The sequence below is a fragment of the Eufriesea mexicana genome, unplaced genomic scaffold (assembly GCF_001483705.2).
Source record: "Eufriesea mexicana isolate 0111107269 unplaced genomic scaffold, ASM148370v2 scaffold4744748174, whole genome shotgun sequence".
Taxonomy (NCBI): domain Eukaryota; kingdom Metazoa; phylum Arthropoda; class Insecta; order Hymenoptera; family Apidae; genus Eufriesea; species Eufriesea mexicana.
Genome location: NW_016907937.1, coordinates 295,874 through 311,301, shown reverse-complemented (window position 1 = coordinate 311,301; position 15,428 = coordinate 295,874). Strand labels below are relative to the sequence as shown.

At 31.6% G+C, this 15,428-nt stretch overlaps 4 protein-coding genes across 4 annotated transcripts; 3 read left to right on the top strand and 1 right to left on the bottom strand.

Annotated features, from left to right (window-relative positions):
- Window positions 1-1,603: 1,603 nt before the first annotated feature.
- Window positions 1,604-5,335, bottom strand: PIG-G (phosphatidylinositol glycan anchor biosynthesis class G; the record flags this gene model as incomplete). Its single annotated transcript, XM_017898294.1, has 13 exons — window positions 1,604-1,835; window positions 1,917-2,083; window positions 2,154-2,454; window positions 2,526-2,679; window positions 2,756-2,934; window positions 3,022-3,197; window positions 3,269-3,514; window positions 3,585-3,781; window positions 3,853-4,195; window positions 4,320-4,511; window positions 4,581-4,790; window positions 4,877-5,075; window positions 5,169-5,335. Coding segments are annotated over 13 exons (2,763 nt in total), but the record flags the coding sequence as incomplete, so codon positions are not given.
- A 942-nt stretch (window positions 5,336-6,277) lies between these two features.
- LOC108546328 (uncharacterized) lies at window positions 6,278-7,444 on the top strand. Its single transcript, XM_017898347.1, has 5 exons — window positions 6,278-6,359; window positions 6,577-6,797; window positions 6,860-6,947; window positions 7,017-7,247; window positions 7,331-7,444. The coding sequence occupies exons 2-5, from the start codon at window positions 6,583-6,585 to the stop codon at window positions 7,442-7,444; spliced, it is 648 nt and encodes a 215-aa protein (XP_017753836.1). The 5' UTR covers window positions 6,278-6,359; window positions 6,577-6,582.
- A 1,862-nt stretch (window positions 7,445-9,306) lies between these two features.
- On the top strand, window positions 9,307-10,242 carry LOC108546278 (tctex1 domain-containing protein 1). Its single transcript, XM_017898281.1, has 3 exons — window positions 9,307-9,342; window positions 9,786-9,979; window positions 10,077-10,242. Exons 1-3 carry the CDS (start codon window positions 9,307-9,309, stop codon window positions 10,240-10,242), a joined length of 396 nt encoding a protein of 131 aa, XP_017753770.1.
- A 1,564-nt stretch (window positions 10,243-11,806) lies between these two features.
- Window positions 11,807-14,934, top strand: LOC108546308 (multiple inositol polyphosphate phosphatase 1). Its single transcript, XM_017898323.1, has 8 exons — window positions 11,807-12,277; window positions 12,371-12,502; window positions 12,583-12,776; window positions 12,847-12,972; window positions 13,045-13,192; window positions 13,303-13,513; window positions 13,595-13,804; window positions 13,869-14,934. Exons 1-8 carry the CDS (start codon window positions 12,097-12,099, stop codon window positions 14,017-14,019), a joined length of 1,353 nt encoding a protein of 450 aa, XP_017753812.1. The 5' UTR covers window positions 11,807-12,096; the 3' UTR covers window positions 14,020-14,934.
- The last annotated feature ends 494 nt before the right edge of the window (window positions 14,935-15,428 follow it).

The window sequence follows — 15,428 nt, the reverse complement described above, 5'->3', positions numbered from 1 at the left end:
AAAGGGGAAAGAAGAAGGTAAAGATAGCCAAATAACGATAAAACGTGTGTATATACGGACTACAGTCAAGGGAACTGAAATACTCAAGTTTCGCATAATACCGTTAATGTATTACACTGTATTTCGTGAAAATCGTCGAGATCGTTAACTTATTAGTTATTTATTTCGAGATGCACTAAACAGTCTATCCAAGAAATGTAACTTACACGGATAACGTTGCAGTTTAGGGTTATGAATTTATTCGGATAGCTGTACGTTGTTCAACACTCGAAGAGTGATTAAAATCCTCTAATCGAAAAGTAAATCATTGCTGGCTATTTTGCCTTGTCGCAGAGTAATCGAAATTAGTATTCAAGACCATGCAGTTTCGAAATGTGTATAATTGTTTTCATAATTCGATAACTCTATATCAAAGTATTTATATTTTTGTATAATACAACACGATATGAGATTTTATATTTTAGAAATTAACGTGTTGAGAGGTAATACCTATTATCGCAAATTTATGCGATTCGATGTACTTAATTTTGAATTATAAATGTTGTACATAAGTAATGTGCAATATTTTATCTCGCTTTCGATTTGTCTTGTTGGTATTTAACTTTGTTGAATTACGCTGTTTTGGTAAGGTACATGTATATGAATAGAAATGATCGATAATTTGTTGAGAAATTGGATCTATAATTCGGTAGGTTGCATACAAGTGAGAGTCAAGGCAATCCATTTAATTTTAAGAACTATTTACCGATGTTTCGAATTAATTAGTTAAATAACAACAAGTTAAATAAATATACACGAAGGGATGAAATACCACTGCTACTTAGATTTAACAACCTTAGCATTATTTGTAGTAATTATCCATTATTGCTGTGTTCCTATAGAAAATAATTTATTTTTTAGCAATCGAGCAATACTGCTTTTCATCGAGTTTCTTAGGATGTCTGTTTTGCATGATTACGGTACTATTATTTGCAAGCATTATCTTGTGTGAATGTTTTAAAGAAATGACTTTCTGTAATTATATTGCAAATTATAGCTTGCTGGTAGATAGTAGGAAAATGAAAAGTTAATGTTTAATATCATAGATCATTCTAGTGCACGAGGAATACTACAATGCGTCGACATTATGATTCATGATACTGGAACTTTAGCTCTGACTTATCCTAACGGATCTTTTGTTCTCACGATCGTATTCAAATGAATTTTATAGAATTATTTTTCTTTCCTTCCTGTACGTTATACATCGTTATGTAACTATACATTATTGAAATTTATACATGTACAAGTTATTTAGAATCCGAGCTTCGTTAGGTCGATAGATTATTCTGATCGCAAAAGAAAGTTTCTACAAATTTACTATTTTACGTCTATTATTACAAAACTTTTATACGTTTGATTTTTATAGAAAGTATAAAAGAATTTGGTTAAGTATATCGATTGTAAAATGATTATTATCAAAAGTCGAATAAACTTCTTTGAATTTAACATTCCTCTTATTAGTTTTCGCAATTTTCTGTTTAAGAGTTTAAGACTGCCAAATTTAATTTAAGATTTAAAATACGATGGTGACCTGGACGAAGAAATCATACAAGAAAATATACGGTCATCTTGCAGAATTATTTATTGTCTCTTGCAATATAGTCAAGATTAGCATGATAAATATAATGAAACAAATAACAGCGGAATGTACCGCTTCATACAATAATTTCGGTGAGAATACTGACCAGACGAATAAATGATGACGCTGAATGCTGATTATAATTGTGTAAATAGCTACTGGCAACAATCTCCATGTAATATACGTTTTACTAATTTGTGCAACTATTTTCCGAGTACTAAAAAAAAAAATACATAACTTCACCATGTCATGTTAACACGAATTCCATTTCAAGGATTGAAATTCCGAAACTACTCACTCGAACGTATGCTGCAAGATGGCATGATACACAAGCAGAAGATAGGCCAAACCCGGAGCTGAATAGGTATTAATTAACAATAACGAACCATTAATTAATGGTATGTATGATTGTACACCTACATAACCAGCAGCTACATCGATAGTCGCCAAACTATTAGAATTTCCCTGTAGAAAATTGCATGTTTTGTTTGAAAGTTGCTTCAATTATAGCGATGACCTATTATAAGATTATTACCTGATAGAAGTAAAACACATTGCCAATCCACGCATACAAGAACACGTAAATCTCTTGCGTAATATCGTTCTTAATTATTCCACGAATTAGGCTACTGAAAATTATCTGAAGTGGCAAAAGTATTACATTGTGTGGCTGATGAAGCATTGCTGAGATCATAGTCCACATTCGTACAATAAAATGCAAAGAAACTCTTAAAAAGAGTCTGGTATCGAATTTTCTTATTTGGACTAAATTATAAAAGTAATTTGCGAAATTTATTAGTAGTAGAAACCAGAAAATTTGTACTTCGTGTACCTCTCTGTAACAAATGGTCACAGAACAAAACATGTATGTATATTTAGAAATTTCTTAAATAAGCAACAAGCTTACCTAATCTGAGGGAAAAATGGTATTTTGGCAACACTATTGTTATGCATATGACGAAGATAAATGCATATGATGGCTACTGAGTTCAGTAGAAAGGATAGCTTTTTGTATTTTTTACTCTGGTGAACAAAATCAATCCATGTCAAGAGTGCAAGACCTATGAGAGTAGTTTTGAGGGTTTTAGAATATATTCTAGCTTCAATGATTGAAATGGTAATATATAATTAAATTACCAGTGACAAGCACAATAGTCATGCCCAATTTGCTCTGTTGCTCTACTAAAAATCCTGCTATATCGGGAAGATGAGCATACTTATCCCCAGTACTATTTAATTTTCGAAGAATTCTGTGTCCTATTAGTAATAACAACAGCTTAATGCAAACCTGTGCATGCATACATTGTTGGAAGCTTCTGTAACTGAAATTTGATACTGAATAAGTATCAGAAGACAATATTTTACATAGCGTAGCGTTTTATATTAGAGAAAAATTGCCTTACGATCGTAAATGCATGAAAAATTTCGTGATAGAGTTGTATAGCAATAATATGAGGACTGTGGCCCAATAGAAATACCAAGTTTGATGTTCTTCCTCCACAAAGCTACTACCACTAAGACTAATTGCATGTATTAATGTCCCGAATAAAAGGAGCCACTTTTCTATGCCATTCTCTTTCTAGTTTTTGAAAAAGGATTGTATTACAATATAATCAATCTTTTCTTATTTGCATTTCATATTTTATTTACCTCGAATGAAAAAATGCTAAGATGCTTAATACTGGCAAGTAAGTAGGAATTTATCATTAAAGCAATTATTATGCTCAATGCTATCATAGTGGTGATGAAATTTCTTGTATAAAGTAATGATACATCTTCACTTTTCCAGAAATAATTCACCAACAGCCATGAAAATATATTTAAAATAATAAAAGATAAAACATTTTTTAATGTAGGTGGCATAGAAGACATTTTCCCTACCAAAATGTAAGTAATCTGAAATAGTTATTAAATTATACAGAAACAATCTAACATAGTTACATATCAAACTAATTTTTACTCTTACATGACATAAGAAAAATATAGCTATTGTTATTATCTGGAAATCATATTTCACTGTACTATTTATGAGGATTTCTTTCATTCCCTTTAGTGCAGTCTTATAGGAAAGAACAATATCATCTGTCATATCATCTGATTGATCTTTGGTATCTAACCATGCATTATGGAGCTTTATTGCTTCTAAATATTTCTGATATGCATCTGCAAGGATGAGTAAATATATGATGCTGTTTAGAAAATTATATTTACTTAAGTATGATCAATTTACTCACATTCAGACTCATAATCAACTACCTCTTTGAAATGATTAAAGACTTGCATTGAATTGTAATAAAGTATAAATAACTTCTTTGAAATAGGTAAATCATATAAAGTATCCAAAAAGACAGTTCCTATATTAGGGTATGGTATTGGCACTCCCAAAATCACAGATAATGTAGATGCAATATCTATTTGTGATATCTCTATGGTATTATTATAATTTTGATGATATTCCCCACCAATTACAATAAAGGGAACAGTTGTTTCTGATACTGTTGAACCACCATGACCACCAGAATCTTTCATCCCATGATCCCCACAGATAATAAATAAGGTAGAATCATTATTTTGATTCTGAAGATAATAAGTATATACTGATTTTATAAATATAGAAAATATATTGAGATTTCTATACTTTTAAGAAATCAATATTTTGTACTATATATCTGAAATATTTTTTGTACTGTACTGCACCTACCCATTCTTGAACTTTAAAATGAATTTTTGCTATTAAATTGTCCATTTCTGTAAGTTTGGTTTTAATTAATGGACTAAATGGTCCATGAACATGACCAATGTGGTCCAAACCTAAATAATGAAGAATCATTATAGACCAATCATTATTATTATATAATTCTTCATGTATATGCCTAGTCACATTATTATCAACCTATATTGGAAAATCTTACTGTAATTATATGTTGTATCAGGACTTAAGAAAGATAAACTAAAACAATACCTCAGTAAAATCTGTTACAACAAACGATGTTGTACCATCATAACGATCAAATATAGTTGGAAACAATGTGATCCAAGTATCATCTCCATAAAGTACTAATTTATAACCAGCTTCTTTTGCTTGGAAGAGTACACTGTCACCAGAAATTGGTTTACTTCCAAAGTTTAGAGCTACATCGATAAAACTTGGTATCATACCAGTGGTAATTGCCTATGTTATACAAAATATTATTTTGCTTATATTTTTTTTAATTCTTGAAAACAAACTTTATAAAAAATGTATTACAACTTTAGCACCTTTATTCTAGGCATTGTAACAGTCGGTGGTTGTACTTTAGCTTTGAACAAAGAAGCTGAAGAATTTGCTATAAGACTACTTGTAATAGGCATTATAACATTCCCACTTGATCCTGTTACAAAATCCCACCTTAAGGCATCAATAACCATAATGACCAATTTCTTAGCCATTGGTTGATACAATGTATCTGTTTTTACTCTAGAAGATATATGCGATGAAAATGTAAAAAATATTATATAATATGTAATTTTGTCACCTATCCATATTTTCTTATATAATTATTGAGCTCACCTTGCATTTTTTATAAATTTTGGTATATTATCTTGTGTTGCTATAGTGTTATCATAATGTACCAAAGGAAAGAATCCATACAAAAATAATGCAATAGACAATGGTCCAATAAAAACTATATATAATAATATAAGAATATTCTTATCCATTTTTATTTTTTTTTCTTGATAATTAAAAAGAAAAGAAATGCATATCTTGAAAAAAATATTTTTATTTTACCAACTACAGCTATATTTTTGTAGATATAAACAAGAGCTTTATCAATAAACTATAATACAAAATAATTTTAGATTAATGTAATTAACACTATACTTCCCATTTCTGTTTTATTAAAATAATCAATTATAACGCATCAAAAATTCTATCTATTATATTATAAATTTAGTTTTTATGTCACTTTGTATTATTTTATACAACTTTAAGGTTAAATTATTGGAAGACAAAAAATACAATTTTTTAACTACATCTTTTCACAAGAAAATGTTACAATCTGTATTTTGGTATCACCATTCCCTTTGTACATACGGTCAAAAATCTTCGCAAATTATTTTGAATTACGTGAAAGATTTCCATATTTTACAAGAGCAATAAACTGATTTCTGTCTCTCACGATGGCGGCAAATTTTGAGGAAATAGAACTAGCGATGGGAATATGTTCTTCCTGCAATTGTTATAATCTTTCAAATCTGCAATATGTAGATAGTCCAATGTAATCGATTATAAAAACAAAAGGTCCACTGATATATAATTTTGACTACCGCTCGATAATATACATTCCTTATCCGGGGAAACCCAAAACACTCAGCAAGGGTTACCAACTAGCTACAAATTTGATACAATTGAATACAAATTTTTTTTTATAAATGAAGATTTCAAATTTGTTTTAACTTCATACCCTGCATCTTTTTCAACCGGTTCTTAACGAATTAAATATTTTACAAAAAAACGACAGCAATGTTTTACGGAAACAGTGGTAATTACAAATCACGCTGTATTTCGTTGATAAAACTCAAACACAATCCGATCAATAAATGGAAGCGGACTTTATTTTATCAAGTAGAATCCATTCCGTCAGCGAGCACCCGCAGCGACGCATTATGTTTCGGTAATCAGAATTTCAACGTAGCACAATTTCTTACTTTTCGTCTCTAAGTTGAAATATCACGTTGTTTAACTTAAATTTAATACATTGTAAGTATGTAAAATCAATGAAAATAATTTTTTTCGTTCCCAAAAATGCCCTCATTTCTACAAAAGTTTCTACTATTTTCTCATATGTAAAAATTTGTTGCCCTGATTAAATTAAGAGCTCTATGTTTAATTAAAAGTGTTTAATTAAGATTGGGAAAACAGATTTTTGGGTAAAAATATTTCAAAGAATATATACATAGTCCCAACATAATTCTAGAGGGAAATGGCATCAATAGAAGAGAGTTGGACAGAAGCAACTGATGGTTTGGACAGTGGTGTCTGTGATACATGGTTCACAAAACTGCAAGAAGCTTATTCAGAAGAGAAACGTACTTATCATAATCTAGATTCTCTTCATAATAAATTAAACTGTTATTATGAAATTAAGGATAATTTAAAGAATCCACAAGCTGTACTTCTTGCCCTATTCTTTCAGAAGTAAGTAGTAATGCGAAATGAGATAAAGAAACAGTATGAAATAAATTTTAATTGTGTTATAGCTTTGAATATGATCCCAAAGCTTTAGATGGTGAAAACAAGAGTTTGGAGCATTTCAATGCATTCGCAGATGAAGCAGAAATTCCAGCTGTATGTATTATATCAAATTATTATTCTCATCGGAAGATAAATTTTTTATATTGTTTTTCATGAAAATAGGATGCAGAATTAAGGGAAGAAACTTGTGAACTTTTGAAAGTAGCTGCAACACATAGTACTGATGCACATAAAATTGGTGGTGCCTTTGGGGGTGAAGATGCTCATTACTTTTTAGATTTGGATATGGCTATGCTAGGTTCTTCTCCAGAAAGTTATGCAGAATATAGAGAAAAAATACGTGGAGAATACAGTTTTCTTAGCGAACCAATGTATACTGCATTGCGTTTAAAGGTAATAACACATTGGCTACATTATACATAAAGATGTCTGTATTTGTTGTACATTATTCCTTAACTGTTTTTTATATAAATTAGGTATTGCAGAATTTTGTGCAAATTCCAAATATTTTTGCCACAAAGGAATTTCGAGACAAATATGAAGAGCAAGCACGACAAAATATTCAAAGTGAAGTTGAATTGTTATCTTAGGATAATTAATGAATTTTATGCATGGAAATACGTATCTTTGTAAAGTTTTTGTTACCAGATATGTTTATTAATTAATTGATGAAAGAAAAAAATAAGGTTTCAATTGACACATAATTCTTTCACTGTGTCAGTAGATTTTGATCTCTATATAGAGTAAAGTAGCACAAACCCATATTTTGTGTATTAGTGTTTAAAGTGATGTGTCTCAGATGACATCACACAAACGAATAATATATTATTAAGTGAGAAGTACATTCATGTCCTATATTTAGCACCGAAACTCTATCATTTATTCTGTTTTATTAAAGAACAATTCTTATATTGGAAAAAACTTTTTATAATTAAAGCAAATTATGAAATTCTTATCTTTAATGCTAAGTCTCAGGCATGAATGTATATCTTCAATTTATATTATATTATGATTATGTTTAAATGCTTTCATATTTAATTATCTTGTCTATGTTGCCGTTTATAACATATCTTTATCTCAAAAATAAAACATTGAGATTCATTTGGTAACACTCTTTACATCTAATATCTAAATAAATTTTGCAAATGTCGAAATATCTATTTGTTTCAGTTGTTGTTTGCAATTACTGTTAGAGGTGTACAACATTTGCAACTGATAGTGAGATATTTGTATGTATTTAGCAAAGGAAAAAAAATTTAATTATTGTTATATTGAACTATATATAAACTAAATGCATAATTATGAAATTGACATAGTGTAAAATGAAGCCAAAAATTTGTCAATTTATCATAATGCAATTTATTTTATTCGACTGATTAAATTTATGTAAGTCATTAAATATGTTATGACAAGATAAAAAGATCCACGAATATTTATATATTATTTAATATCTTGTGCCTATAGGTAACACGAGATAAAATTTAATTGCCCAATTAATTATGATAATTTTCTAATTTACTACTGTTAAGTACAATATTGTTAGGAACTACATTTTATTCCTTTGTCTTTGATTCAACCATTACTCTATGGGAGACAAAATGGGCAATTATTGGCAAAATTACTAATGTCATAATAAATAAATTTTTGAAATTGTAGATCGATTATTTAACCATATGTGCTAATTTCATTTAATTTCATAACATATAAGATATAATATATATTTTAATATGTGTGACTAACCTTGGTGGACTACCGGCGACTTCTTAGTTCGAATTATACATCATCCCAAAGAAATCCGTAGAAAATTTTTGCTCAATTCACATTACACGTATAATCACAACTAATATTTACAAAAAGAAGCTGCATTTGACACTAAATAATGCTACTCACATAATTTATCCTATTCGAATCACGCGGAACGAAACGATGTCAAAAGACGCGGTTTCTTAACTGCGCATAAGCGTTCAAATTTCGATAATTCAAATCAATTCGATATATCGCATTAATCGATATTGATTCGAACATTCTGCATACTTACTGCCTATTATTGGGAGTATTTCAAATCCCTATTATTGGGGCTATAAGAATAAATGTAAATATTCATAGACAGTTTAAAAATTTTATTAAATTTATTTTTAAATAAATATTCGATGTGAAAAATAATAACCTCAATATCATATTCGGTGTGAGAGAAATATATGTTCCTATTTCATAATATTCAACACACACCTTTATTGATTTTGTTGTAGCAGATAATTGATCAATCAACATTGTTTAGCTTGGTTTCTAAGTAACAATTCAAGATTGTTTTGTATAGGTGTCGGTGGTTCAAGTACTTCTAAGAAAAATTATTTAATTGTTTACGTGATTCATTATCAGATACAATATCTTAGGTGTAGCTATATTTCTTATTATATATTTCATTTAATATACCACTCTTTTCTAAGTAAACATGGACAATCAATTAATTAGTGAAAATGAACGCGAGGTAAGAAAAATCATAATTTTATTACATTCTTTTACATCATCTAAATAAATTGTCACATAATTAAACATTTTTAGAATTCTTTTATTTTTGACTTTTTTAATAATTTACTATAATTTGTGTAAATTTTGTTTGTTATTCAGTAGCATTTTTCCTTTGTATTTCCTTTAAATTTTCACATCTTTATTTTTAAAAGTAATACAATTTATTTCTATTAAATACTAATAAAATAAATTCGATTGTTGATATTTTATTCAACGATATATGTAACATAATTTCATCAATTTCCAATTTCATTTCCTTGATTACATTTTTGCATTTATATATACAAACAAGGTAAAATTAGCTCTTGTCATAAGAAGTAAAGTTACTGACTTCATAAATTTGTGGAACACTTTACTAAATCGATAACACCTTTGTTTGCTTCGATTTTTTTATTTTTATAGGCGTTAAAGTATCAGAATACTTATCGTTTGACAGCTTATAATCCGTTTAAAGTAGATCCAGTGGATAAGATTATAAAGATGACAATGATTACTAAATTAGAAGATATTTCTTATGATGCTGTGGAGTGCTTGAAAGTTTGCGAGTCAGTGGCTAGTGCTATCAGAGACAAAATCAAGAACTTGAACTTCGATAGGTAGTTATTTTTTCATTTTTAATACAATTATTACTCTCGTGTACATTGTTTCAACGTATCCTAAGTCATAATTTTATTTAATCATATTTATTTCTAGGTATAAAATCGTGGTCAGTGTAACTATCATAGAGAAAGCAAATCAGTCTATTCAATCAGCAATGGGATTTCTTTGGGATGCAGAAAAAGACAATTATTCCACATTTTCGTACGAGGCTCGAACATTTCACGCCTATTGCTGTGTATTTGGGCTTTATTACGAATAAATGTCACTATTTCCTCTTTATAAATTCTTTTTTCTTATTTCGCGCTCTATTATTTATGTTAATGAGTATTATTGCGTAAAACATTTAGTCGATGATTTGCTGATTTTGATCAAATCACACGTTTCACGTGTGCTACCGACGTCAATGGAGACAAGATTTCTGGGGATGATAACGGGAAATATCAAGAACATATAATAGTAATAATAATCAACGCGTGATTTAAACTATAGCATGATCTAAACACATATTCGTTTATCTTTTCTGATTATTTCTCGCGTGAAAGTTATTTCCATAATTTCTTTTTATCCCGATCATTCGATCATTTACTTATTTTCCAGTACGTTTGTTTTCTTCGTTATTATAGACAGTGAAACCAATGATTTTTATTCTAGCTCGTTATTATTACACCTCTGGAACTGTATTCTGGTTATGCAGATTACCATTTATTGTTTTATCTCAATACACACGTTCGATTTTAACTTCACGTTTGTATCGCGTGCTGCTTATCAGGAACTTTAAGATACGTACTAAATAATATAAGATTTTTAGAAGATAATAATCACAGCATATAAGAAATTCTTCGTATTGCAATTCCTAGTAAATTAAATAATATACTTATATACTTCACATGTAATATTTTAATATAATACATTCCATGTTTAATTCTGCCATATTAAATAACTAAATAACATAAGATTTTTAGAAGATAATAATTACAGCATATAAGAAATTCTTCGTATTGCATTTCCTAGTAAATTAAATAATATACTTATATACTTCACACGTAATATTTTAATATAATACATTCCATGTTTAATTCTGCCATATTAAATAATTAAATAACATAAGATTTTCAGAAGATAATAATCACAGCATGTGAGAAATATCTCGTATTGCAATTTCTAGTAAGTTAAATGACATACTTATATACTTTATATGTAATATTTTAATGTAATACATTCCATGTTTAATTCTGCCATATTAAAGAAATGAAAATTCTTCTATTTATTTATTGTATTACAAAATCTCTGTACACGGATGAAAAAGAAACGCAGTCGTATTCCATGTACCAAGTATACCCAGATTATAACAAATTTTGCACAGATCTAATAAACATAATAAATTAACCGTTACCCTACTCCAATGGATCTGCTCTAATTAATATTATTACTGACAAGAATATAATTTTCCATTTCAATATTAATCGAGATAAATCATTGTTCCTAGCAAATAAATCATATTTCCAATGATCAGGAAGTCTCCAGATTTGTTCTTCAGAATACAATCTAACAAGCTGATCTTGCCGGACTCCATGAAGAACCGGTTATCGAAAATGTTTCGACCTTCTGTTTAACTTTATGCAAGCTTTTTTTGTCCCATTCACACAGACAAATAAACCATACCTTTTTTTCTATATACCAGACAATATCCATTCTAATGTACGTTCGAAAATATTCAATCTTCCCAAGTTTCGAAGCCTGAGGCTACTGATACGACGTAGGCTTGGCAGTTCCTTCCTATAAAAGCGGAGAACGTACAGTTAATAATATTTCTATCGCTCAATCGCCGTACGTGAGTAACAGTGCTCAAACATTCGTTGAAACGATCAGTCGTATGTTCCGTCCCGTGACACGGATTGCATATTTCATAAATTCTGCTACAAAGTAATTTCGTCGAGTCTTATTTTCAATTGAATACATCCTTATTCTTTGTCGGGTAATACCTCTCTCGTGTAACGACTTCACGTATTTACGTTCTCTTTGTCAATCACGACTGTGTATCTCCTGAATTACTACCGTACCACCTGTCACTTTGTTTCCAATTGCAAAAGAGAAAGAAGTATTTAGCAGAAAAATGTCGAGCGTGAAAATTTTTACGATATTATGTGCTGTTATTTGTTTCACGAATCAATTAGCCTTTAGCCATGTTATACCCGATTATTGTTACTCCGATGACAATTATCCGTATCGGTTTGCTGGCACGAAAACAGCTTATGAGATCGAGCATGATTTGATTAAGGATACCGCTATACCGGGTAAGTGAGAGATTCACTGTGATTATTTACAGAATAATTTATTATCACGTATCAAGTATAGTAAATATTACAATATTTGAAATATTTTTGTAGACTGCAAACCGATACAAATTTGGATGCTAATTAGACATGGCACTCGTTACCCTGGGAAACATGAGATTCGGGACATGAAACACAAATTGCCAAAGCTTCAACGAAAGATCATCGAGAACCATGAAAACGGAAGTAAGTAAAATTTCTTTATCGATAGTGATCTTATCACGATGATTTCTCACTTCTCAACGATCTTCTATATTTATTGCTAGACGGTAGCCTGTGCCAGAAAGACTTGGAGAAGCTGAAATCGTGGAAATTGAATCCAGATCTTTCAGTGGAGAAGTGGAAGTACTTAACGAAGCAAGGCGAAGAAGATTTATCATCGCTTGGTGAACGGTTCAAAAATTATTTCCCAGAAATTTTCCAATCTTCTTCGGCTGACGTTTCGAAGACGAAATACAAGGTAAGTTCCCGAAAAGTAATATCCACCGATTTCGATAACAGCTCGCTCGTTTCGCTTTCATCCTGTGCAGTTTAGATCAACAGACCTTCAACGAACAATAGCTAGCATGGAAAATTTCATTACCGGTCTCTTTGGCCGTGACTATGTGTCTATCGATACCGAAATAGTACCAGCCGCTGAAGACACTTTATTGAAGGTTGGTAAAAATATTAACCATCGACTATTAAGGCAATTCTCGATTCTGACATGGAGTATACCTTATTCTCAGCTGTATAAAATATGTAAGCGATGGACGGAACAAATGGGCAATTCATCGACCAATGCTGAAGTTAAAGAGTTAATAAATGGCCCGCTATTCAGGCAAATAATCGACGACATTAGTCAGCGACTCGGCTTTCCAAATAGCCTTTCATTAGGTATAAAATGATTTTCGACAAGACTCGAAATAAATTTATTTCTCGTTGATCCAAGTCCACTTAGTCGACGAGGCTCTTACTTGCTAGCTTAATTAATCAATTTCACTTAGACGATGCTGTAATTATGTACACTTCGTGCGTCTTCGAGAATGCCTGGTACATAAACGAAAAGTCTCCCTGGTGTGCAGCTTTCACCAAAGATGAACTTCAATTGTTCGAGTACGAGGAAGATCTGTATTACTACTATCACTCTAGTTACGGTCAAGAAATGAGCAGTGCTGTCGGATGTCCACCCTTGAAGGACATGTTTACTCGTTTCGCGTAAGTGTTTAATGCACCTACGGTGATTAATCGATGCGAATGTAATCGATACCGTGCTACTTTTCGATCCCGACACTTTAGAAAATTGGAGAACGGGACGTCGAGCGACGAGCCGCAGGGTGTTTTCTATTTTACCCATAGTTCAGCGCTGCAATTGTTCCTCACATCGATGGGAATCGCGAAGGACGCGGTACCTTTGACAGCTTCGAATTTTGACAGCATGGGGAACAGGAAATGGAGCACCTCTCATCTGGCACCCTTCGCTGCCAATCTCGCGGCCATTTTCTACGAGTACGTATACGATCACCTTGACCTTCGTTTCAGCTATTCAGATTGGTTTACACGTTTCTTGCAGGTGTAATTCTTCGTACAAAGTGAGGTTTTATTTAAACGAGAGACCTCTGGAATACGAAGGCTGTCAAATGGGCGTGTGCGATTGGGACTATCTGAAGGAACAGATCGGACCCAATGCTTTCAATTGCAACGCTGATTTTTGTTCGAAATGACAGGAATGAGGTAGAATAGTTGTTTCGAGCAATCGCGTTAATGGCTGAACGTTACGTAAACGAAAACAATGAAATAAGGTTATGGCAAGAGCGATTCTGTTGAAGTGATTACGAACCATATCGGATGTGCTTTTGTCAGGGATCGTGTGGAAGAAGTTACAGTCTGACAACTTGTACGGTGATGTTCGAAGCAACGAAGCTAGACGACCTTATATTACTGTCACATAAGCTGGCGCGATGAGCGATACGTTCATACGTTACGACGCCTTCGAATTTCAGCGTTCACGTTTCCTCGGTTATCGTCGTTCAAACTTTCGCGTAATATTTCTCCACTTCGAATTAACCGTGTTTATTACCATTCAATCGTATTTTATTATTTTATCATTTTATTCCGTTTTAACTCGCGATTGAAAATTCATTAACGCAATCATCGGAAGATACAAATGTGATTTATGTACCGTATAAAATCGGAATATTAAGATTAACGTATCCGTATTTCAATATGCATTTTACACATATTGCTCAAGTTTAATAAATTACGAGCTACTCGTTCCCACGCTGTTTTATAATTCACCGTGGGTGTTTTAACGAAGTTTCGATCGTTAATATTATCCTGTACAATGCGATTATCTTTTCAGTTCCACAGTCTATTATACGGTTTTAACAGAGTGCAAAATGTATAGACTGTACAGATACGAAGCAACGAAGCTTGACGACCTTATGTCAGTGGCACCTGAACTACCGTGACCGATGCTGGTCGCTGTAGGGGTGTGTGCTGAAACGAATATTGTTGTACGTTAATCCACAACTTCAAATCCTCCCTTAAAAATACACAAATATTTCCAGAAAATTGATCTAAATTTCCCAAATATTCCTCTATTTCTCAGAGCCCTAAATGGATCCTGAGAAAATAAATCTCTGACGACAAGATTCGATTTTTAAATTTCATCATGTATTTTCATATGAAATTTGTAATACGTAAAATATGCGCTAAATGCGATTTAAAAATGAAATAATGCATTTAAAAGATCGCAGTTATTTGCACGTAGTTATATAAACGTATGGTTGGACTCTCGAAGGAAAGAATATTGCTCGCATAACAGGGTGTTTTAACGCAACTTAGGGGGTTCTTGTTTCCCTGGTTTCTTATCGATCGCTCGTGCTCAAAGTGACGAACCTTCACGATTTTATAGAACGCACGAAACTCCACGTTGGGCCAGCGAAGGATCAAAGGCTACAAACCGTAATACACTATTCGCGGGGTCTATCGCTGAAACTATACGACTTTTACACAGTATACGCTAGGAGCAACGAAGCTCGACGACCTTACGGCAGTGCCACACGAGCTGCCGCCTCGAAAGGTGGTCGCGATCGGCATACAAACAACGAGTACGCGCATTCGACGCTCT

Coding starts and splice junctions, on each gene's coding strand:
- LOC108546328 (XM_017898347.1), top strand. CDS start 6,583: ATGGCATCAATAGAAGAGAGTTGGACAGAAGCAACTGATGGTTTGGAC. Junction 6,798..6,859: donor CTTGCCCTATTCTTTCAGAA/GTAAGTAGTAAT, acceptor ATTGTGTTATAG/CTTTGAATATGATCCCAAAG. Junction 6,948..7,016: donor ATGAAGCAGAAATTCCAGCT/GTATGTATTATA, acceptor TCATGAAAATAG/GATGCAGAATTAAGGGAAGA.
- LOC108546278 (XM_017898281.1), top strand. CDS start 9,307: ATGGACAATCAATTAATTAGTGAAAATGAACGCGAG. Junction 9,343..9,785: donor TTAGTGAAAATGAACGCGAG/GTAAGAAAAATC, acceptor TTATTTTTATAG/GCGTTAAAGTATCAGAATAC. Junction 9,980..10,076: donor AAGAACTTGAACTTCGATAG/GTAGTTATTTTT, acceptor ATTTATTTCTAG/GTATAAAATCGTGGTCAGTG.
- LOC108546308 (XM_017898323.1), top strand. CDS start 12,097: ATGTCGAGCGTGAAAATTTTTACGATATTATGTGCTGTTATTTGTTTC. Junction 13,514..13,594: donor GACATGTTTACTCGTTTCGC/GTAAGTGTTTAA, acceptor CCGACACTTTAG/AAAATTGGAGAACGGGACGT. Junction 13,805..13,868: donor CTCGCGGCCATTTTCTACGA/GTACGTATACGA, acceptor CGTTTCTTGCAG/GTGTAATTCTTCGTACAAAG.